Here is a 25,634-nt window from a genome sequence, read left to right as displayed (position 1 = left end):
TCTGTAATTTTTACACTTCGCAAAGTCTTTGGACCCTCTGGAGGGCTGGTTTTGGCCCACAGGCCGCATGTTTGACACCCCTGCTTTACACTTTCCCAATGTTTTCTGTTTCTTTCTACAACTATGATAAAATTATGAGATAGAAATGTCCGAAAAACATTTTTAAAGAGGTCACTGGAAGCATATCAAGTCGTGCTTTCACAAGCTTAAATTAAAAAAAAACTCAGATCTCAGGAAGTTTATCAGGCCAAAGAAACATCAGTTCAACAGAGTTTTATATCAAGTAAAACTGTAGCCATGAGCAAAAAACTGTGAGATGGATGCTGAGCATGAATATGAATGAAAGCACAAAACAAAGCAGTTGTAGAGCAGACCTTTTGTCTAAATGTTTGTGTTTTTTTTTTTTTTACATATCACCTGTCATCATGCCACAGGTCAATTAGCACACTGACAAAACACACTGATACAGGTCAGCTATTGTGGCTTTAAATTATCACGAGTTTGTATACAAAGTGCAGCAACAAACATGTGCTTTTATTTGCACACATCTGCTCCCCTCACACCAAATGAGCAGCATCAGGTTGGAGCTTTAATTGCACTGACCTGACACTAACTAAAGCAGTGACTCGAGCGGAGCAACTATTCAAATGCGGCCAGATAAAAGGGAGCATTAAATCTCCCCAGAGAAAAGTGAGAACTACTGTAAGTGGAAAATCATTAGTGTGAGCTGCTAGGAAAGTGTTTCATGTTACTAACTGGGTGTGTGTGCATTGGAGCATCTGTGATGAGGAGGTGGGGGGATTATGCACAAATATATGCATTCCCAGTAAGCATTCCCATACTTCTTTGGACTCAAATGAAAGCGGAAATGCTGCCGGATGTGTGGGTCCGAGTGTCGTACCTGTTCGAAATGCGGAACGGGAGCCTCCCTCCTGTGAAGCTGGAGCTGCTTGTCAATGTTGTCCTTCAGGCACTGACACACTCGGCGCTTCTGGTCGGCTGAATAGGCTTCCAGGCTGAGCAGGCAGTCACACTTCTACAGACCGAGAGAGAGAAAGAGAGAGAGGGAGAGAGAGAGATGAGCAAAAGGGGTGGAGGAAAAGACAGCCGGCAATTAGGCATCTCCTGTCAGAGAAATAAAGGAGGAGGGAGCAGTGTCTCCTGATCTTTGGGAAGTAAAAGGCTCAGAGATGGGGAGAGCACAAGAGAATAAATTAGAGGATCACAATGTAAAAATATGAAAGTTTAAAAGAAAAAAATGAATGGAAGGCAAAAGCAAGTTTTTTTTCTGGCCTTATCGGCCCGCTTTAATGAGACCTTATGAGAGCAACCAGTGTGCCTCTGTGTGTGATGAGAGAGCAGTGAGTGTCTTCAAAAAGAAAAAGAAAAAAAGAAAGAGGATGATGACTAATAAGAGGGCTTAATTCATTAGAAGTATCAAAGGTGCAGTTGTCTTTTGTGTGTGTGCAAGCATGTGTCTGTGTGCCCAGCGTTTTTAAGTAAACACAAAGCATGTGAATGTGTCATCTGAACTTTTACCACAGTAAAGTGTGAAGCATCACAGCAGCCTAGGTAAAAAAAAAAAAAGAAAGAAAGAAAGAAAGAAAAGTGCTTGCTTTAGTGAAATTAAATAATCATCCATTTCCGCATTAAGCTGAATTTGATATGCTGACAAAAATGAGAACCGGTGTCAAGAGTCCTAAAAAAAAGCCCAAATCGATAAATCATGGGGAAGTACGTGAGAATGAATATTTGACAACCACTGCTTAATTGGTTAAGAGCTGGCAAAGGATGGTCAAATAGCTTTTCACTCGAGAGGACATAAATACGCCTCGGCCATCTCCGAGACATCCACGATCTGAGATCTGATCTCGGTGATGGCCAGATTACATTTTTAATGGATTAAAGGGCCCATTTGTTTTTGGCTGTGATTCCAGCAATGTACGTTTGAGAAAAGACAGATCTCAAAGGAAAAAAAAGAAAGAAAGAAAAAGGGAGGAGAGTTCATGTGAGCAAAAGATGTAGGGGTGAGAACTGTTGGTGCCATGTGGCGTCATTTTAAAACTTCATGGACTGGGGGGTGGGGGATTCGCTTTTTCAGGTAAATATTCAACATTTAGCCTCATTTTTAATTTTCTCTCGGAGCTATATCATTTTAAAAAGCTTGGTTTAGATTCGGTGGAAATAGAAATAGCTCCTTATTTTCTGTGTTCCTATGGATACACTCGCATACTTTGACATCCATATATATATATGCTGATGTATGTAACACAGCATATAACATTACTGGTGATTTATATGCAAACTAAAGTAATGCATAGCACATTTGTGATTTGCAAATCCATATCAGTAATTACCTAAATAGCATTTCCGATGATGATAAAGTATATGGTTCTTCATTCACCATCTGCCAAATCACTATTGAGTCATTTGTGCACTCAACAGTCACACACATTCATATCAGCTCCTCTCAACAGCCAATATTACTGAGGTACGAACAGCTTAACACAAAGCACCGTTATTCTTTATTTTTCTGACAAACATGGGGGGGAAAAAACTCTCGAAATGAATTACATTTTTCTCCTGTTCCTCCTCTCTCTCCTATTTGATTATTTCCATCTACCTAGGGTGCTCTGGGGGGAAAAAAACATTTGTGTCTTGACATTTTTGGGTACGAGTCAGGCTATAAATAGCATTTTTCCATTTTGTGCAAATCTTCAGAGATTGACTGGAGTCCTCGGGGCTTTTCCTGCCGCTCACTGCCCTGGTCAATGGTGAATCATGATGCTAGTTTATTCGCCTGTTTCCAAGCTGCACGGGCTACTGCATGTCTAACTGTGTCGCTATCACTTGGACTGTCTCATTCAATGTCACTCAATATCCCGTTGAAGATGGGGATGCTGCCATTGCAGGGTTTAGTGGCACAAAATGTTTGGTGGTTAAAGCTATGTGGTCGCTAGTGATGCTGATGCAACCTGCGTGAATGGGAGCAGGGCTGAGGCTGGAAGTATGAATGTCTGTATGAGTGTGCATTAATGTAAAGTACTAAATATAGAAAAATAGGGAACAAGAGAGAACTAAAAGAAACACACAAGCAGCAGTTGGAGACAAAAAAAAAGATATTTGTATTTTTAAAAAATGAGGAATAAAATAATAAAATAAAGGAAGAAAAGTCAGTTAGATGGGAAAATAATGAATAATACTGAGCCTGATTGTTTTCAGTGGCATCAGGACATGATGAAACGGGGGCTTCTTCAGAGGAGACGGAAATCATTGTCAGTGTTCTTTGGTATCCATCATTTTGACTGAGGTGCAACAAAGGCCATCATGCTTGGAATACACAGGATGACAATTTAAATGTAAATGATTAGCCTCTATATAAATCCATACAAACCTGCTCTCAGCAAAATAAATAAATAATAGTTTTGTGTTTTTTTTTTGTTTTTTTTAAGTTGTCATGTAAATGAATAATTAATATAGTGTTCCCACTGTTACTTTGCAATAGTTGGTAATAGATACATTGTTTGGTAATAGATACATTGTTAAAAAAATAATTATATATATATATATATATATATATATATATATATATATATATATTTTTTTTTTTTTTTTTTAATTTAAATTTTTTGGTAGTTTTTTTTTTTTACACATTTTCCATGTTGTGTGAATTTGCAGACTATAAATAGCAAGGACAAGTAAATTAATTTAATAATAATGATGTATATGTATAACTATAGGGGGGAAAAAACAGCCACAATGTCAAATAATGTTTATCCAGAAAAATATACTTATTGACAGACATTTTTCAGTATTGGGAAAAAATATATTATGCGTTCAAACAATTTAAAAATGCTAAATATATTTTTAAACTGTTGTTTTATAGATTTACCCATTTTTGTTAAATTATAGATAATGTCAGTAAAATTTTAAAAAAGTATTTATTTACATGGATACTTAAAAAAACATGTCAACACTTTATATAATATCTATATCAAAAAGCAGTATTTTCTCTGCTAAAAATATCATTATAAATAAATACATAAATACATATATTTGATACTATTTTCACTGTTTTTACAGTTTTTAAACATCATAGTATTACTTTTTTGTCATTTTTTTTCCAGCACCCTTGCTCCAGAGTTTCACTTTTTTGTGTCTGATTAACTGGTATTACCTGATTGATTTTATGGTTCTCCAGAACAGAATTATCTGCTTGCACCTCAGGATCATTTTACTAAAGAGGCTAAAAAAAAACACCCAGTTTCTTCAAATCAATCAGAATCGTCTTGGGTGGAGCTAAGCAAAGAGTTCACTTGACTGAATATTTGCACGCAGAGAGGTGAGATTTGTCACTTGAACTTTTTAGTGCAGTAGTTTGCCAGCTTGGAGGTTATTTTTGCTGTTTCCTATAGTGAAAGGGATTGGGAAACCAGTAGCACATGGATAGCAAAAGAGAAGGAGAAAGCCACTTGAAATGAGCAGCCAATGGCACACTTACACCTGATATCCAGTGAGTCAGGCAGTTAGTGTTGGCAGCTGATAAGGTGAGAAATGTAGCACAAAGTAACACACAGAAATCTAACTGGATATAACTGACTTGAGACATAATTGGATATGTAATGCTCTAGTATCTGAATAAGATAAGATTTCTTTGTTTCTCCGTTTTCCAAATCCTTTTAGCAGAAGTCACTAATTATTTGGGATGAGCCAAAAACTGAAAACCATGGAAAGCGTCAGCTCTTCCAGAAAACATTGCCTCATATGGCCACATCTTTCCAAGCAACTCCCTCCTGTCCCACATTAGATAAAACACATCTGCGTAAAACAGCTCAGGGTCCCAGAGGCAGGCAACGCACCTGCATCCATGCACACATCCTCGAGCCTAATAATCCCCACACAGCACCAATTTACCTCTTACTATAAATACAATCTTACTGTAGCTACGTATTTAGACGATGCATTAATTAAAAAACAGAAAGGCAGCCAGCTGGGACAGTGAGTCATGATGATGCACAGGTCTCAGAGCTGCAGGAGGGCTTACATCCCTAATCTGTCAAAGAGAGGAAGTGTTCATGTTTACACAATCTTAGTTATGTAAATATCAGGCACGCGATGCATATTATGCTCTAAACCACTTACTGACATGATGCACATTTTGCCTTGGAGCCATTTCATTGTGAGCAATACAGTAGTAGGAGTCCTGTGATCCCTTTTGCATCCCATCTTTTAAAAGGCACCATACATTGTTAGGGGAATGATTTATTTGTCTCCAGCTTTCAATGGCGGTAATCAATTTTATCGTTTATTTTTGGTATGCCATTATTACAGACTTGTGTGCTATACTTGTTTAACCGTGGGTTATTGCATCTATCTGGGCAGCTTCCCTGACAGTGACTCTTAAATCATTGCATTACATCAGCTAAAATAATCAGTCTTCCCAGTAACTATGGACAACTGATCACAGATCGTGTGTTTTAGGCAGGATTTGGATGGGGATTTCAGAAGCGCTGCACTGTTGTCTCTGGGATCAAACTACATTTACTTCACATTTTGTAGTGCATGCTATTGGGTCTATATTTAATCTAAGGCTCATATAAATAACATAAATCACACATAATCCAATGAAATACACATGTTGGGACCACATCCCCTTTCGACATCTGGACTGCTCTAAATTTGAAAAAAATTTCACTGGAATCTCCCAGACTCTGTGGAAGCAGGTCTTTGGAGATGTTCATGTTGCTTCTCGGCATGAAACTGCCTCCAGTCAGTGACCCAGGCTGCAGAAACAACAAGCTACTGTTTTCCAAGACGAGAAGCTGAGCCGGATTGTAAATGACGCCCGTACTAATGCAATAACAGTGAAGCCATGCTAACTATTTACCGTATTCCTAAAATTATGACCTAAAGAAGCATATTGGCTGTAGTAGCTAATAATTCCCTGATTCTAAGTCCTGCTTTAGTTCACCCTCATTTATAAATCAGCCCCTCCAAGAGACAAGCATAAGAGCTAATGAAACAAAATTCAATGAATGGCCACTGGCCTGCCTTGGAGTGGCTAAAAATACAGGCAGCATTTCCCCTTAATCAGACTGATTAAAGTGCTCCCTGGTTGAGGCCCTCCCCCTGAGCCATCTGGCAGATGAGTTTTCAGTGTCTGCTGTCAACACGGCTCACCTAAACCACCTCAGAACAGGTTAGCATGGCTTCACTGATACCGAATGTCAGCAGACCCTTTATATCACACAGCTTTGTGCTAAAATAATGACCCATTTCTTAAGTTTTGCCTTAATGTGGCAAAGATCACATATGCATGGTGAAAGCTTAAGGGCACTGCTTAACATTTGGGAAATGCTAATTTTGTTGTTGCTGGATGACTATGTCGCTGCAAAATGCAATGCTCCAGCCAGCAGTCAATTAGAAGCCGTGTCCCTCGGCATCCAGGCTTTATGCTTAGCTAAGCTAACCAGCTGCAGCTTCATTATTAGCATACAGACATGAAAGTGGAATCAATCTTCTCATGTGCTGCTCAGCAAGAAAGGCAATAAGTGTATTTCCCGAAATCTCAAACTACTGCTTTAACTTGGGGAAATTCTAATCTGATCGCAGCCAAGATGTCTGACGGCATGATGTTTGTTTGTTTTTAGGTGATCATATTTAACCTGGAATGTCCTCTACTAGTCCCCAGATCCTCCACACCCTTATCCCAATTCCATCTCAGTCCCAGCTTCAGTTAATCTCTGTATTGCGTGTTTTGAGTGCACATAATGAAAGCAGATTTGTCTCACTTTTGAAAGTAGAAAGCTGGAGAAAAAAAACAATGACTAATGCACCAAAGAAAGAGAGATACATTCGATCTAACGTGCACACAAGTGCAGTCATTACTACAATGAATACACATATTCTCAATATGGCACTGGTAATCTGTATAAGGCAATAAAAAGGGTCTAAATGAAGACATAATGCAACCAATCACAATTTCCATTACAGGATAATGATAATGTTTGTGAGAATACTTTAGTGGGTGCTCTGTTTTGCTAATATAGTAACTTTCTAAAATGGCTTTCTTAATATGTGCCAAAAAAAACAGTAGCAGGGATGATGAAATGTGAAATGATATTACATCAACTATCATATCCAGCCATGTTCCTCAGAGATTAAGTCTCTACACACTGTCACACCAAGCAACGTCATCCCCTATTAGTCATAGTCTGGTGCTGAACATAGTATCGTGACTCACTCTGTCACAACCGAGTTAGTTACAGTTAAACTACCAGCACATCACTGCACAATTGTTCAATAATTCATAGTTCTGCTTATTGACACACATTCTACTATAGACAGCACTTTTATTTCTGAATCCTTCAATTAAAACCTTCATCTTCTCTGCAGTGGACTATAGAGTTTCACTTCTAAGCTGTTGAGGGTTTGTAACTGTTGCATTTAATGGCTTTACGGCTGCCAAATAAGTGACATGTAAACAAGAGCTAATGATGCTTAAGCAGCTTGTTAACTCCTGGTACTGAATATCCTCACTAACGTCACTTGATGTGGGAGCAGCTTACACTCTATATTCTGATGTTCTCCATCATCTACACCTTACTTTCTCCCTTTGGTCGCTTTTTTAAATTGCCTCTCATTTATCTGGGGACAGCTGGGCCTCTAAGTCCAGGTTGAAATATCTCAATATCTGCTACATGAATTAGCACATACTGTAGTTACCTACTGACTTTGGTGATCATGTCCTTTTTTAATTAGTGAGTTTGTAAGTTTGAATTCTGAGCGAAATGGCTCTGTGACTATTGGACAGAATGCCCTAAAATTTGTACAGAATTAAATTTAAAGAATGGATGGAAAAGTGAAGAAAAGTGCTTTAACCGTGCTTTTTTTTCTGATGGCCAGAAGGGGGCGACTTCTGTGAATGCAAAAAGGTGTCAGATTGTATTGAGACAACATCACTACTTCTCAATTCATTTATCACCACAGTAAATATTTTCCTAATGCTTTTGTGGACTCAATCTGTAATTTGAAGTTTTCTGAATGATGTTTATTTTTGGTCCCATTTGGATTAGAAAAAAATGGGAGTCAAAGCAGGGTATACTTTAGATTGTGACTATCTTTTGATTCACAAGTCGCTACTGTATGGGAAGAAATGGTGTTCTCTGGTTCTCAGTCAGATCCATTTTGTACTCATTATGTTTAGTTAAAAAACAAACAAACAAACAAACAAACAAGCAAGCTACAGCCAAAATACTAAATTCAAGGCTCCAAACTAGGTGACATCAATATGTTAATATAATACATAACTTTTATGTATAGTTACGGCTGTAAAGAAATGCTGAATATGGTAAGCTTTATGAATATTAAATATCAGCATGTCATTACTGTCATTGTAGAATAAAAGCATTTAACTGAAAGCAATGATATGCCAAAGGTGAACACCATTAAAGGAAACAAATAATTGTACAACATATTGAAATCTAATACTAAAACTGTTTAAAGCCTGGTTTACGTCACATTGGAGTTATCGGAGACTAGAAATCTTAGTTATGCTAGTGTGAACTGCCTAAAAACTGTATTTTCTCTAACGGTCGGCAGGGGGTGACACCTCTAGTTGCAATAAGAAGTCAGATTGTATAGTAATCTATGAGTGTATGACCTTACTCCTCACATGATGTGTTACCTCAGTAAACACTATCCTAATGAGTTTATGGTCTTACTAGTTTATAGTCTTCATCCACAAAGCATTGACTATATTTTATGAATAATGGTTGCATTAGGAGTACAATCTGGGAGTAAAAAGATATCCCCTTTAGGTAATGGAGCAACTAACAGTCAACAAGTCCAACTAAATGCAGGTTTAATAGTCCACATAAAAATTTAAGCGTAGAATGTCATTTCCTCCGGACTCAGTGGCTTTCCCACACTCTTTCATCTATTTCTAGTTTGTTTGTCTGGTTTTAGGCTCAGAGCTCTTCTGTGGGTTGCATAGACAAAGCTGCCATGAATAGAGCATGTAAACCGGAGTCCTTGGCCCGATGCCCTTTCTATAACCACCAGGGATGATGAGAAGCACATGACAGGGCCAACGGGATCTTTTTTAAAGTCAAGTACTAAAAAACTTTTTTCTCTCATTTTTTGCCTCTTTTTTATAGCAACAGTAGTGTTGCATATTTTCTTTCGTCATGACCATACCCAGTCAGTGAGTTCATTGAAAATGTAGGCCTTTATGTCTTTTCACATGACCGTATTACATGTGCTTTCATCGCATAAGCACTGATCTTGGATAACACTGGCATTCGGGCCAGTGCACATAGTTCTTTTACATTACATTCAAATGTGGAATTACATTTTCACATTTGCATTCAGTGTCCACGTGTTTAATAGCTGTTGTGAAAGCCTTTTAAGGTTAAATACTGTTAGTGCGTACGTACCAATGACAACAAAAAATTAATTATTAATTTGGAAATTACTTCTGCACTCTTTCCCATTAAAGTCAATGAATAATTCAGTTGTGGATTACTATTTGTCCTGAACCTGATGAAATAGAGAGATAAACCACAGCTTAGTACAACTCAGGAGAACACTTTGTCCTTGTCATAGATCTCAATGCCATCATTTCACTAAGATGGAGGTCTTAAAGTAATTATATGTAGATATATAGCTGCAAAGTCCTGCCAATCTGTGCTGGCATATTAAATCAGCAAAAAGCACAGCACCCTTTAAGTTGTGGTCCAGCTCAAGGCAAGAGGGTACACCTCAGTTCAATTAGACCCTTGAGAGGCTAGTCCTGCCCTGGCCTTGTTATGGATAGCTACCATAAAGCAGGTATTTTGCTGACAAGAGCCCCTGGGTGCACATCAGTCACTCCCTGCCTTTAGACTGCAAGCGACAGCCTGCACGTCATTCAGTCAATGATGCACCGGAAAGTCGACAAACTTAAATGTGCATGGAGATGCACAAAATGACAAACCTTTCTGTGTATTCTGATGCACAAACATTGAGATGTCTTCTTCGCTTGAGGTAATCTAATCAAAATCGGTGCGTTTTGCTGCGTTCATAAACGTCACACGGACGTCACCCTCTGCATAATAAACCAAGGACACCATGACCTTTTACTGTACAGACCTCTTGCAAAAATACTATTTGTATGCACAACACAATCCTATGCTAGCCTGATGACAGAGCTCCCTTGTTGTTCCACAGCCTACATGCAGGCCATCACACTGTGATTTCACCTACTTTGGCAGGGCATCTGTTTATCTCATCTCTCCTCAATCAACACATCTCTGTGCTGTTACAAGTGTACACATGATCATTGCTAAGATAATTTCTAGTAATAACTGCACATGTAATATGATTTGCATACATGGTTCAAGAGTCAAACGATAACAATGACAAAACACAAAACTGATAGGCAGCATAAATGTATGCAGACTATATTAAGATGAGGTAAGTAGTTTCAGTCTGTGCTGCCGCTGTGCTTTGAAAAGCGGAGATTATTCATGATTTTATTGTCTTTAGTGAGGGCTGCATTGCATTGCAATTAGATACTAATGGCAATTTCAGGGAAATAGTGGTAAATCAGTGACCATATGCTTAATGGAATTCTAAGCGTTCCCCTGTGGAAACCTCACACACACATTAGCACCCATTACTAGGAACACATTTAGATAGCAAGGTTTGGTAAAGTACAACGCAGTATAATGTAATGTTGTCATCATCACATAGCCCACTGAAAAAAACTAAACTCCATTAAAGTCATATGGCTGCTCTCCTCAAGTCTGCACAAAGACTTTCTGTTATCACATATAATCTTGAAATGTATCAAGCCTGACTCATAAAAAGCAAATTCTTCACCATCGTCATGCTCTTTCATGTGATAAGTTACAGCCTGATTGGAAAGACAACTCTAACCCGGCATAAAATCTTTTTTAGAATAAATTAATAGCTTTTTCTTATTTATTGCTCTTACAAAAACGCCACTCCAGGCACAGAAAATCTCTAAACCTTTACGAATGTACTCTGAGACTTACATCTCCATTGTCAGATAGGAGGTGCTGCTGAAGGGAGCCTGACTCCCTGATGAACCTCTTCTTAGGCCCAACTCGGTCGGATAAGTTGCCCATGATCTCTCTGCGACGACCCTGATAGACTCCGCTGATCAACAAATCTCACACACCGGCTGTCTTTTCTCTATATGTTTTGTCGTTTAACGCAACACGACGCTTTCTTGCCTTCTCTCTTCCTGCGTCACTGACACACTTACGCACACCCAACAGACACTTGAGTTTCCAGAGACACAATTGCACCCCGCCTGTCCCACCACGCGCACACACACACACACACACACATTTCGTTCACATTTAAATCTGGGTTAGATCAGTCCTGTTTTGAGCGAGCGCTAAATTAGGATGACCTCCAGTTATGGAGGAGAAGGGCAGGAGTAGACAAAAGGAGGAGAGCGGTCTGTGACAGTGTCAGATATAGAGAGCTTAAGACGAAGAGAAGACTGGTGTTGTGTAATTAATTTAAGGCTGTTTGACAAAAATTACTGTCTATGCAACTGAGCTGCATTCTCAAGGTAAGACCATGACGCTGCAAGAAATGCTTCCAGTTTGGAGGAGCCGAAAAGTCCAGATGAGGAGCTGGACGACAAGATCCACAAGACTGGAGTCAAGTCTGACCATTATTCTTAGATTTAAGCTTTGTTTTAACTCCCAATATGGTTCTACTTGGTTAAATGCAGGAAAATATCACGGTGTGGGTTAAAATGCAGCCTTTTCACAACAAGTTTGAAGTTCCTCCTCCATTTTCTGGGTTACCAGAGTGACAAGTCCCGCCTCGTCTAACATATGATTGGTTGGCTGAGTGGCAACCATAAAGCAGTAAAATACATGGCAAAGATGGGTTGATAAACTCATTTGTGAACATAATTCAGGGGAAAACATGTTTCTCTCAAAATATAATTGAGAATCCAGTTTAGTGTTAAGTTTTAGGATTCTGGGCTGAATTCTCCATATCAACACAAGAGATTTTCTTAGTTCTACAGAATGGAGATGTCATTTTACCTCAGTCTGTGCTAATATCTGTTACATATACCGACAAAACAAACATCCACAGTGTGCATCTGTCTTGTCTAATCTTGTCTTTGCACTGATGGTGATGCAATGCTTCCCTACCCTGATAAGATCTAGCGGGGAGGTCTGATGCATGATGAGTGAGTCATCTGGGAAAGATTTCAGTTTGTGTTTGCATTTGTGCATATGTTAATGCATTTATGTACATTTGTTAAGCACAGATGAGTGTATCCAAGCATGGGTTTCTAAGCTTTGTTAGTTTAAATGAGTGCATATTAAGTTATTGAAGGCAGGACTGTATAAATGCTGCATTTAAAAAAAAGTCTGACTGTTGTGCTTCTATGGAGAGCCAATGGTGAATAGACTTGAAAGAACAGTATATGTGCACACAAAAAAATGCCAGTCAAGACAGATATAAACAGGTATGGAATCAGTCAGAATAATCAAATAGTTAAAATGCTTTCATTATGCATGCCTGTGATTTTTGCTGTACTTGTGACAAGGCCAAGAACAGTATATCTATTAACAGAAAGTGGACAAGCAGCCAAATGCAATGTTTAACTAAAAACACGCACCGGGCAGTGAGAAGGTGTCCTAAATGTCTGTATCTGTGTCTCCACTCTTGTGTGTGCGTACGTGACCTTTGTACAGACCGGATTGAAAGAGCAATTCAATTAGAGGCCATCACATTACACACGTCTCCCGTTCGAGTAAACACATCGAAACACGCACGCAGAGCATCGATAGCGAGGCTCACTTCATCCTGTCTGCCTGTGCTTTGATCAGCAGAGCTCAATAGTAAGACCTCTGTAGAAGTTTCTTTCAGTCTCATTTGATATGCTTTCTTCTCTCCTTCTCTTTCATCCACCATGTTGGCTCACTTCTCACACTCCCGCCAAAGGGACCAGAAGGTCAAGCACTCTGTAAAGACTGTCACCACTTAAAGAAAAATGGCCACTACGGTAGTTTAGCAGCTGCTGATGTTTGAGTTTGAGTGTACCTGAATCACAGAGGAGAGGAGAGAAAAGTGCCTTCATCGATTATTTGATCATCATTAGCATATTTTACTACAACAAAGCAAAAAAAGTAAGTAGGCGATGATAAAGCTGCTACAAATCTCTCTTACAGTCCTTCTAACAGAGTCTGTAAGAAATAAAAGCCACAGAACTGTACGCTGCGTTTCCCTGTGGCTACTGTTTGCTCCCTGAGGTATGAAATGAACTGCTGACAGGTGCATCAACTATAATAGATGTCTACGGATTTTGTTGTTGTGTGTTAGTGTGTGTGTGCGATTTTGTCGGGGAATCTGACAGAGCACTTGGAGAAATACATCTGAAAAGGGGTAGAGAGGAAGCTGACCCAAGGAAATCTTAACAACAACAAGCAAACACAGAATCTCTTTGCTGTTTCTCTGTCTGTCACGTTGTCTAACATCTGCCATACAATGTTTACTGCACTCGTTTGGCAAGGCTGTCTCAGCTGACTGCTTTTCTGGACAATAAGGAGATATTTTCAAGCCAAAGTTATAAAAGTGTGTCCGACTGGTAGAATTTGGATCTGCAAAGAAGGGACTTTCTTGTTCATGTATCGAATTTATGAGACATATTATAAGTTGGGTCAATATATAATTACGGGACTTTTTGTATCATAGTTGACATTTTTGCTGTTTTCAGGCCGAAAATCAACATGGCCGCCTATAACACACACCACATGGCCTTTTTACAGAAAGATTCTTCTGAATATTATATATACAATTGAGAAGAATTGAAATTGAAAGTTATTTATAAAGATATTGTAGTTAACCTGTTGACATGCCATAAATCCACACGTGACTCCCACACTACTTTATATTAAATAAGCCTTGGAGTCTTTCAGTCTTTTCTTCAGGAGGAAATGACATCATGTGGAACAGGTCATGTGATCTGGAAATAACACACTTCCTTAGCTGAAAGTGATTTCTCAGACACAGATACAATTTGATATTTTTCACATAAAATTTGATATATTGGAAAAAAAAAAAAGAAATATCTGTCATGATTATCTCAACTTAATACAAAGAGCACAATCAAAACAGCTTTGGAATAACCTCGGAAGGTGGTTGCTTTTAAATTCAGACAGATGGGCAGATGGGCTGTCACCTAAAATGTCAACTAAATAGTTGACATTTTAGTGATATTCAGTCATTTTTTTTTATTAATAAGTGATTGTTTCCAAAGGAAATAATTACAGAATTTGTATAGATGTGATCATAATGAACATAAAAAACATTATTTTTTTTACCTTTAATAAAAATGTATGCAAGATATATCCCATAGACTTCAAAAGCCCCTCAGTTATATATTGACTCAGTTAAGTTGGATGTTGCACTCTTGTACCGGCATCTCAGACCAAAACAAATCAACCATACCTTTCCCATGATTTACAACCAGAAAGAGTGCATGTATGGTAGCCACCAAATGATCCACAACCATTAGATGATGCTAACATTGTACGCTGCACTGAATGGTCAAAACTAGTTCGCTCAAGCAACATTATCTTGAATTGACTCTCCTTAAGCATAGACGCTGCAAAGAGTATGGCAAAAACAGCAGTCAAGAATCACACAGAGTATTTTTTTGTGTGATTCTTTGGTAGTTTTTCCTGCATAGACACTTTCGATTTTACAGTGCGGTCTGGGAGATCATTTACAAACACAAGGAAGACCAACAGTTTCCAAGGGAGGGATTCACATGCACTCACACCCAGATGCTCACAGACTGGATGCCAAAACAGAAAAGCAAAGCTTAGATTGTGATTTTATTCTCTCTTCAGGACACCATTACTTTGCTAAATATTCATATAGCAAATAGCTGTGCATTGCCACATTAATGCCATACTAATGTTCATATAAATGAACCTTTTAAAGGAACAAACAGAAAAAGCAAGATAAGAAATATGCAAAATAATCAGTTCATTAAGTAATGTTGAAATATGATGATTAAAGCAAATACAATGCACAAACTAAATGCTGATACAACCGCATTGGCAGACCTTTTAAATGGAATGCATAAATTCCAGAATCTGCCTTTAACTAGCTCAAACTTTCTGTTTCTCTCTCGCATGCTGTCTTGCGTAAGAGGTTCTATTTATATATGTTGCCTAATTAGATAGACTGAATAATATTGGGCCCTTTTTCTTTCTTCTTTTCTAGCCTCTGGGATAGATATCAGGCCCTTCTCATTTTCCCTGGAATTTCTGAAAAAAAAAAAAAAAGGGCCTTTTAAAAGATTCATAAGCTGCTAATGAAGTTACGCAGCACATTTCAAAGCAAAAAATAGCATAACAGCGTGTGTGCGTGTGTGTGCGCGCCAGTGTGTGAGTGTGTGTTGGGGTGAGTGTTATATATTTACTCAGTAAAAAGATTAACCACGGGAGCAGACATTTACAGCCAAAACAAATTGCAGACGAGTCACAGTGGCTGGATGGATTTAGAAAGAGGAAAATAGTTCAGCTGTCTCCTCAGCTTATATTTTAAGCCAGTACTGAGACCTTCAACCTTCAGTGTGACTGTAGAGTCTTAGAAAGCTCTAATTCAGAAAAAAATGGGCAAAGTAAACATCTAAAGTTGAACTGTAGCTGTTGTGAGGCTTCAGCAGGCTGAGTTAGAAGGTGAGTTTAGTCCAAAGCTGCAGTTGTTTTAGTGCAAAATCTTACTGCAGCAAGAAAGAAAACTGATTGAAGGTATGCACTGGGGATGTAAATAATAATTTAAGACAGACAAACCCATCTCATATTCTTTAAAGAACGTTTTTTACATTGTTTTATGCTTTTCCGTCATTACTGTCATCATCCTCTAACTATCCTCTCCACTAGAGTTCGGTCTTGTTTTGGATTTGGTTTATTATTGTCAAAATACATGGATTTGCCAATCAAATTCTTATTTTTCTTTTCTTTTGGCGAAACAAAACAATTAGGTAGAAGGATTCTCATTTTTAACCAGCACTGACCACTAATTTTGTTTGGTTCAAATGGTCACAACATGAGTTACTTTGAAAAATACAGTGTAAAGTAGGTGATCTGCATCCATTATTTCAGTGTGTTAGTCACATTCATTTGACATCTGATGGTTTCTAATTCTCACCACATTACAGAATGACTAGTATTCATATCTGGAAGTCACAGGTTTCTGCCTTCAAGAGTTCACTCAAACAGTTTTGTTGGATTCATGGGGCTTCCCTGAATAATATAATATGACCTAACTATTTGAGATACCCTGAGATACCTTTTGCTCTGGATTGGCACTAAATGAATAAAACTAAATTGAATTAAGCAACAAAAAACAGCTCTGAGGGTCATTTTGTACTTTCCAATTATTCATGACTTTGGTTGCGCGCAAAAGTTTAAAAGCAAATTAGATTTGGTGAAGACTTCAAAAAGAGTCATGGTGTGGCGCCACACAGCTTCCCTTCATTCTTGCTAAGAACCATGAATCTTCACGGCGATTTCAGAAAGCTGCTGTTACCGACCTGAGCACCGAGAAGAGCACTCTTATGCTCTGCCACATGACATGTTTGAAATCAGGATTAATCTGTCGGAGGTGACTGCCGTAATGTTTCCAGACACAAAGCGTAGTGGAAAAGTCTGCCGCAGATTTGCATAATGTGATGGAGCTTGTTGGTTTCTTACAGTCAGATACAAACAACAGCCTAAGTTATGTATGGAGGGAGAGGATGAGTAGAAGTGCTGAAAACATAATGTATTGCAGCATTAAGAAGGATGATGAAACCTGCAGTGTCATTTCATTTCTGCACGCATTTCACACTTTAAAAAAATGCAATCAAAGCGTGGCTGAGAGTCCCAGTGGAAAAGGAGGAGCAGCTGAAGAAAAGAGGAGAAGATGAGCAACTACCACCACCTGCAAATACATCCTTTAAGTACAGAAGAGCTGCCAGGACCAAGACATTTCCAAAACTGAATAGCATCCAAACAGGTTGCAAAACTATCAGCAGCTGTCAGATAACTATCACATCTCCTCCTCGTTGCTGTCTGCTTCTCAGCTTCTTGTCTCCTTCTGCTCTGTTTGAGTGGAAATAATTTGAATTTTTTTAATCTAAAAGGGACTGTCTAAATGTTGGACGGAGAGAAAGGAATAAAGAATCCTGCAGACATTTTTTGAGTGACTTAAAACTAATTAGGCAGAGCAGCAATGAAGAAAGAAATATGAGAAAAATGACCAAAAACACAGAATTTCTTTTTTTTAAATATGGAGAAACAATGGAAAATATTGGCCTTTTATGTGTCATTTTCATTTCATTAAGAATTTTGCATCTCTTTTTATCTTGAAATGAGAGGCGAAAAATAGTTTTTCGTAGTAGCAAGGATAAACAGCAAAACAAATCCTCAGGTAAATAGACAGTTGCATCATATTTGGCACATTTATATGTTTTTAAAATGAGCTTGATGACTAAAAAGGAGTTTCAATATCTTGATAGTTCCATAATACAACAGCTAGGGATATAAAACTGTGCATTTGTTGCGTTTCCAGTTGTGGAATAAATGTAAAAATTGCTGTTTTGCATGTGTGAAAGGCGGCTCTGAAATGGACTCGCATCTGAGAAAGCCACACAGAGAAAAGACATTTTCATTAGTGCGTTCTGCTAATCCTCGTGTCTTCCCTGTAATGTGATTTCCACCAGAGTCAATTGCCCCTCCGGCTCACAGACGAAATAGGCTGTTCACATTAGACCCTCCTTTATCCTCTTTCTCTTCCCTTTCCCCTTCCTCTCAAACACACACAAAGCTCTCTCTTACCTCCGTCATGTGGATAAGGTAGAATCTCAGTTCTTCAGCATAATCTGCAAAGCAAAACAAAGAAGAGGTGAAGTCTTTCTTGTGCATCATCTTCTAAAATCTTCCCTTTTAACTCAATACTCATGCTTCTGGTACATAAAGCACCATTGTTGATTCCCAATTATGATTTTGCCAAAATACTTGTATTGATGGAAAGCTTTTACTGTCGGTCAGCCTTAAAGACATCCTCTCATAATTCAGTGAAGAAGCGCTCTGTGAGACAGGCCTGGGGGTCTGGAGTCAAGATAAATGGCTTTAATCGAGTGAGCGCACACACTCAAACACAGCCACATAATCCATACGTCGTGCTGATGTTTGCTACTGTATTTTATTACACATAAGCACATATACGGACCAACACATCCATCTGTTTATGTTGGTGGAGCTCAGTTTGATCAGATGGTGCCTTAAAATCTCTGAAAATTGGGTTTCTAACCTCAAGTAATCCTTAGTCGTGTGGATCATGAGACTAAATTATTGACTAAATGTGTAACAAACAAAAAGAAATGCAACTTATGACAAGATTGTAACTCAGCTAATCTGTGTGGAAAAGAAGAACATAAAAACTGGAGTATTTTATGTAAAAAAGCCGCAATAGTTTGAAAATAGACTGAGAAAACACTTAATAAATACTGAATGGATAGTTTCTAACAGAGATTGTAACACTCTAAAAGGATGATTAAGCAAAGCACAATGATCAGTTCAACCTGATTCACATTTTCATTGTCGTTTATAAAACTCGAGTGTTTATTTCACTTCCAGGGTCATGCATGAATTCATTCTCATTATCTGCATAGCCCAATTCATGTTTTGTGGTAAACGGCACACAAATACAAGAAGAAGGATTCAGATAACTAAAGTTCTTTATGTTGTTGGCTAAAATGTGACAAATATCTTTAGAGATATTTACATTTTATATATAAAAACACATAAATAAACAGTTCAGAGATGGCCAAGCAGAAATTGCTCTAAAAAACCAACAAGGTTAGGCAGAATATTGTAAACTTTGTTTTACTTTTTTGCTAGCTTAACATGAACCATGTTTTCATTACAACTGAAATTGGTTCTTTTTGCTGAATTACATCAATGTGTCCACCAGGTTTGTAAACTAATGCAGCACACAGTGTTGAAGAGGAGAGGGACCGGTTCTCCTTTGAAGATGCTGTGTGTCTGAATCAGTTACTGAAAAACATGTTTCTTTTTATTTGCAACCAGCAAACAGCAGAGGTCACTGTTGGATATCCTAAAACCAGAGCGTGGCTGTACAGTTCATCACAGGACTGTTAAAATAAAGGCTTGTTGGGCTCATAAAGTCATGGTTAAAACCTTGTAACTCACATATTTTATTATGTCTATGTCTGTAAATTAAAGAGTGGTACTGTTGTCTAAAAGTCAAAAACACTTTTATCCCTTCTAATAAGACACACTGGTATTTTACAAGCTTTTTCTGAATTTCTGAACAGTTTTGATCTCAAATTTATGTGGATTCTCAAGATAGCAGTGACCACTGGAATGTTAAAGGTGTAGTGATTTCAGAAATTCACTGTCACTTGCATTTTCTCATTGATTTACCAAAGAAAAAGACAACCTTCTTCCTGTACTTTAACATTGTGGAGCAGGAGATGTGAAATGGTTTTAAATTATGCAGATAAAAGTTGAAATACCTTTAAATCTGGTTAGTTTCTTCAGTATAAAGATCAGATTTGGACTGACACATGCTAAATTTGATTTTATGTGCATTTTTTTTTTTTTACCTCTCTCATTGTTTCCCACGCTCCCCGGCCTAGTATTGGGGTAATAGCAACACAGGAAAGCCCCTTTATTGAACTTGTCCTGTGTCATTACATGCACACACACACACACGCCAAACACGCCCTCGCTGAAACAAACACAATCCCCCGGCGCCTCTTTCCTGAGTGACGCTGCTGAAGCGAAATAACAATGACAGGCAGCAGGGCGGAGATGTGTGTGTCTGTGTGCATGTGTCCTCTCAAAAAAAAAAAAAAAACACACACACACGCACACACACACACACTCTGACATGCAAAGCTGACAGAGAAGTGAACCAGAAGAAGCCTGCAGTGTCACCTGAATCTGGGTCCAGTGATTTATACGCAGAAATGCACTGCCTGTCCAAAAAAAAAAAAAAAAGTCGCCGCTTAGATTTAACTAAGAAAGTGGGTAAGAGCCTTCCACTGGATAATTACTGCAGTGATGAATATGTTTCAGCTGCAACAACTTATTTAACCCTAGCTGATGCAGTGAGGAGCTTCTCATTTCTTAAACAATCATTTTGAAAGACGTGGTCATGGAAAGGATGTTAATCTGTTTCAGAAGGGTGAAATTATTGGCCTGCATCAAACAAAGAACACAATTAAGGAGATTGCTGACGAAGATTACTAAAGTTAGGTCAAGAACCATCTATTATTAATAAAACCTGAAGGATAGTAGTGAACCATCATCTTCGAGGAACAAATGTGGTCGGAATCAACTCTTAGATGATCGTAGGAAATTAACAGTTGAACTCACGTCTATGTTTATTAGTGAAAGTAAAAGCATTTCCATACCCACAATGCTGAGGGAACTCAAAGGATTGGGACTAAACAGCTGCGTAGCTCTACGAAACCACTGATCAGTGAGGTTAATCAGAAAAAAGGGCTTCAGTTTGCTATGAAGCATAAAGATTGGACTGTGGAGTAATGGAAGAAGGTCATTTGGTCTGAAGAGTCCAGATTTAACCTGTTCCAAAGTGATGGGGGCATCAGGGTAAGAAGAGAGGCAGATGAAGTGATGCCCTCATCATGTCTAGTGCCTACAAGCCTGTGGGGGTTAGGGCTATGATCTGGGGTTGGTCAGGTTCAGCAACGTTATGTTCCCAAAGAATGAGGTCAGCTGACTACCTGAATACACTGAATGAGCAGGTCTTTACATCAATGGAGTTTTTCTTCCCTGATGGCATGGGCAAGATGACGATGCCAGGATTCATGGGGCTCACATTGTGAATGAATGGATCAGGGAGCAAGAGGGGGAAACATTATTTTCACACGAGTCTAGACCTCAGCCCCACTGAGCATCTTTGGGATGTTCTGGAGAAGCCTTCCTGCAGCGGTCCAACTCTCCCATCATCAATATAAGATCTTGGTAGAAAATTTGTGCAACTCTGGACAGAAATAAATGCTGTGATGTTGTAGAAGCTTATCAAAACGATGCCACCGCGAATGAGTGCCATAAGCTAAAGGCAGTCCAATAAAGTATTAGAGTGTGTGTGTGTTTTTGGTTTTTTTTTTGGAAGGGCAGTATGTATGTGCTAATGTGTGTTCTTAACACACATTTTTAAACCTGGCTGTAAAGTGAAGATTTTTATATATGTATGCATATATATAGAAATTCCTGTTGTAGAGGTGTGAAGAAAACAGTAAAATAAATGTTTTGTATTTCCACTTCTTTTGATTAGTCACTCTAACCCTATGGTCTTACTCAGCAGTCATGTTTTAATGGAGTTTTATTAATACATTTGAATGTATTGAATTGTGTTCTGATGCAGTTGGCAATAGTCCTTGAGTTGCACTGCAAAAAAAAATCCATAAAAACTGAAATTCTGGCAGCAAGGGGCGCTAGGCAAAAAGAAAACAATCGTTAAAAAATAGTTTGCAAAAAAGGTAAAAATACAAATAAATATGTAAAATGGCTGTTTTTTTTTTCTTTTGCTGATTTAAATACAGTAAGTGTAACTTTACTGTCACATAGAGTGAAAGAATAACTTTATTATTATTGGTGAATTTTCCTGGTGAGGGATCATTAAAGTTCATCTTTGTGTTCATCATCTTTCTTTCATTTTTAACGTGGAGATTATGCAGTTTTGGCCTGTTGTTTTTTGTTGCTGTTGCTTTTTGTTGTTGTTTGTTGTTTATTTTATATAGTCAGTATGCAAATGTATCCTTTTTTCTGTGATTTTACTATATTATCTGTAATCTAACTAAACAGACTTTTGTTCTGTGATTTTACTAGATAGTTTCTGTAATTTAACAAAATAGCAAAAATCTGTACAATAACCATATCGTGTTAATAAGATTGCATTGAAAAACTTTAATTTTTTTTACACTGTATCACACTTATAGTGTATGTGTCTCTAAGGTGCAAAGTCACAGACTCACTAAAATGCCAACAGAAATGTCCCGGATACACAATAAACCAGAAAAACAAACACTTGGCAACAACATTAATTTACACGTATTTAAAACGTGCCCCTGGGTAACCTGATTGACTTACCATCAGAACAAGCAGAGTCCCATCAGTGGGTCAGTCGTTACAAACTTATTTGGCCTGCGTCTCTCTCTGTACTCGCCACTGTTTCAGATTTAAACCCAGCTAATTAAAGTGAGTGAATGTGAACGGTAAGGGATTTTTTTTTCCACTTGAAGAGAGTCATAGTGGTGCAGATTATAGCTACACTGAACACCGAAAGGGGGTGTTTCTCCTTAGCAGGTTGGGAAAACACCTCAACTGGGAAATTCGAACTGATTCATCACTTCAAAACGACACCGATTTGCACTCATTAAATAATTTAAATGCTGCAGTAAAGCACTCAATCTGGGATAGAACTAATTATTTGCTCCCCCACCTGTTCTACAACTATACCATAATGCTGTTTCACTAATTAGTCTCACTCAGCCTTCCTACTCCTCCATCGCATGCTTTGGATAACATGGAACACATTTGGGGTTACATTCTGCTCTGCATGATAATCAACTGACCCGATGCAGTCAGCTAGAAGAGAGTCCTCGCCCTGCACTGACCAGTTTGCAGCTGGATGTGCCCTCTCTGCCCTGGCCTGATGCCAGTCGTGCCTCCAGCCCCTGCCCTCGTCCCCGCCCATCATTCTAAACACAGATATTTACAGTGAGTCCTATTTATTTGATTTGCTCGGGCTCTGCGTGGCCACGACGGCCAAACTATTCTCTCCATACTGCCAGAGGAGACGTCTGTTTACGCCAAGGTGAAATAAAAAGACAAAGCAACAGGAAATTGGGCAGTCTTTCCCTAAATATCCTCTGGTTAAGCTCGACTGAAAATATTGCTGCAGTCACAGTGCTGTATGTTTATTTCTGGTTTTGCAGCTTGTGTGTGTGTGTGTGTGCTACATTTCCCTTTTTATTCTGCACTGAACTGCTAAAGGTCAACCATGGTTTAATATGGTAACATACAGATAAGGTTGTTGAGAGATATATTTGCATACTGCAAATTTGGATATTTTTTTCCTCACTTTTCTGTTGCACTAAATGACAAAAACACAGCTTATAGATGACTACAACCCCATATAATCCTCTCAGCATCTCAAAATATGGTTCGTTTGGGTGTGTTTAAGCTTACGTACCATCCTGGAGTCGCAGCTGTCGGAGGTACAGGGGACTCTGAAGGACGTTACACCTGCCGGGCTCATTCTCTCTCGTCACCAGCATCAGGTCGTTGTAGACGAACACCGTAACCTAAAAGAAACAGAGACAGAAGGTGTTAAAAAAGTGAAAAAGGAAGCGCAAACGAACAGGATGAAGGGGAGCAGTTTGTGAGGGGGTGAGGTGGTAGAAGAGGTGAGAATGGAGGGGGAAAACAGACCGAGCTTGATTTCGAACTTGTGTCTCACATGGTCTCGTTACGGCTTTACACTTTTCAAACACATCTGCAGTCCACTGAGACACCTAAAGGTATCACGGCCTTCAAAAGGTTTGAACCTAACTCTTCTCCTAGCACAGGAAATGCAGTTCACACATACTTAATTATTGCCATACACAAACATCCTCCCACATCTTGTTTTGCAGCCTATTAAACACTAACCTTGTCCTTTAAAGGTGCCATATTGTGCAACGTTTTAGCAAATTAATTCACGTCCACAGATAAAATACTATAATTATCATTCATTTTACCATGACTGTACAACCTCTGGTATTAGTCCTGATCTAAACAGTATGTACCAGTGACTGTAGCTTTAAAGTTTATTGATTTATTCCTAAAATTCTATTTCAATCATTTAAAAATTATATGCGTTTAATCCTTTGAACTCCCAAACCCTGCCCACAGCTTTGAAGAGCACCATTTTTTAGAGTTAGCGACTGCAAAAACTAGTCAGATTATTCAGTTTCTGGCAGTACTAGAATATGTGACTTTCAGTTTTGCTGGGAAAAATTGTTAAATTCAAACTCAAAATCATAATATTTTGTCAAAGTGACTTAATTCTATATCCCTCATAAAAAAAAATGACAAAAACGAATAGCGTGCACAAAACAGATCTTGCAAAAAATAAAAAATAAAAAATTTGTGAAATTTGTGTGATTAGTGAAATCGAGAACTTAATATTGTGTCTCAGCTTTGAGTTTGCAGTTACACAACAAAAATTCAGGTACTGTTCAGGTAAACTGGGCTGAACTGCAGGCAGTGTTTACAGACAGCAGGCAAGTATGGAAAGAAATCAAGAAGGTCAGAAGTAAAATTTCATTATTATGTAGAGCAACATGTTTTTTCCCCCACTACTGGCACATATTGTGCATGCTGACTGCAATTTTTCAGCTTTCAGGAAATAGATTCACTTTTTTTCTTTAAAAAAAACAAAACAATTCATGGTATTGTAACTGCGGCATACTGTAGAGAAGACATTTTTAAGTTTTACATAGTGGTGAAGGTTTTAATACTGCAGTAAACAATGAGTACTACTGTGAGTAAAAACAGAAGTAAAAAAAATAACCAGAAACTGCTTGGGGTTCGGAGGGTTACGTACAAAAAACTAAATACAAATAATGAAAGTTTCTCTTAATAAAACTGAGAATGAATCAGACTTCACTTTCATTTTAATACTTGTTTAAGCTGACAATAAATTACCTGCATAAGTCTTAAAAAGTCAAATAAATATTCTCATAATTAGGTACATTACACATCTGCATTTTGGCCCACTGTCTACAGATAAACCTTCCAGCTATATATGTCTGCCATTTTATTTGCACAGGACATTTCATGACTTTAAAAATATGAATGTCAATCATCATCTATAGATTGGATTTTAATAGAATTCCTTAAGACAAAGCTGCTTTCACTTATTCAAAGCACACATAGTTTATACTTTATGGATTGGCACCTTTAAGTGACTTTGTTTCCACCATTTTCAAACTATGCGTTTAACCCTAAAATACCATCATGCTGTATTACAGAGCTAACTTTCTAATAGTGTAAAGTCTGTATGCTTTTGGCTCTATAGTACTTTCCCATGCTTCAGTAAAACTGATAACACTTATCTTATTGTACTCTGAGTTTACACAGCACAGTGTCAGAAAAATCATGGAGGTTATTCATTGCTCAGTGTGACAAACTGCTGGAAATGCATGAAGAAAGAATTAATACCGCAGCCTAAAAGATATTTACACACCCCAGCAGTCTTCACACAAACAAACTTCAGACGCTTGAATAAGTGACTGAGTTTTGCAACATGCTGTGACATCCCATGACTGGCTTTTTCCTTCTACGGTGACAAGGTGAGAAGAGTCATGCCAGCAAGGTATTAAAATGAATGAAGATAGAAACATGGCATGAAAGAATGAAGAAAAAGAAGATTTTAAAAAATTTATGTGAGTCCGTGCTTTCATACGAAACATACGGTGTCATTAAATGTAGATGGGCAACGCTTCGAGACAATGCTTTTGCTTTGGTGGCTTCCTCTGAAGGGTGAGATAGCAGAGA

General features: G+C 38.2%; 1 protein-coding gene across 6 annotated transcripts in view; it reads right to left on the bottom strand.

Annotated features, from left to right (window-relative positions):
- Positions 1–25,634, bottom strand: part of rgs3a (regulator of G protein signaling 3a) — a 142,598-nt gene that overhangs the window by 73,025 nt on the left and 43,939 nt on the right. For 5 of the 6 annotated variants that reach the window (XM_051938281.1, XM_051938279.1, XM_051938280.1 and 2 more), the window contains 3 exons: positions 23,287–23,398; positions 17,874–17,917; positions 902–1,036 (listed from right to left, as the gene is read on the bottom strand). In XM_051938281.1, the coding sequence (XP_051794241.1) occupies positions 902–1,036; positions 17,874–17,917; positions 23,287–23,398 (291 nt within the window). Of the gene's footprint in view, positions 1–901; positions 1,037–11,039; positions 11,233–17,873; positions 17,918–23,286; positions 23,399–25,634 lie in introns of those variants that run through there. The other variant, XM_051938282.1, reaches the window with a different exon arrangement.

The sequence above is a fragment of the Acanthochromis polyacanthus genome, chromosome 18 (genome assembly GCF_021347895.1).
Source record: "Acanthochromis polyacanthus isolate Apoly-LR-REF ecotype Palm Island chromosome 18, KAUST_Apoly_ChrSc, whole genome shotgun sequence".
Taxonomy (NCBI): Eukaryota; Metazoa; Chordata; class Actinopteri; family Pomacentridae; genus Acanthochromis; species Acanthochromis polyacanthus.
This window is presented reverse-complemented; position numbering and strand designations above follow the sequence as displayed.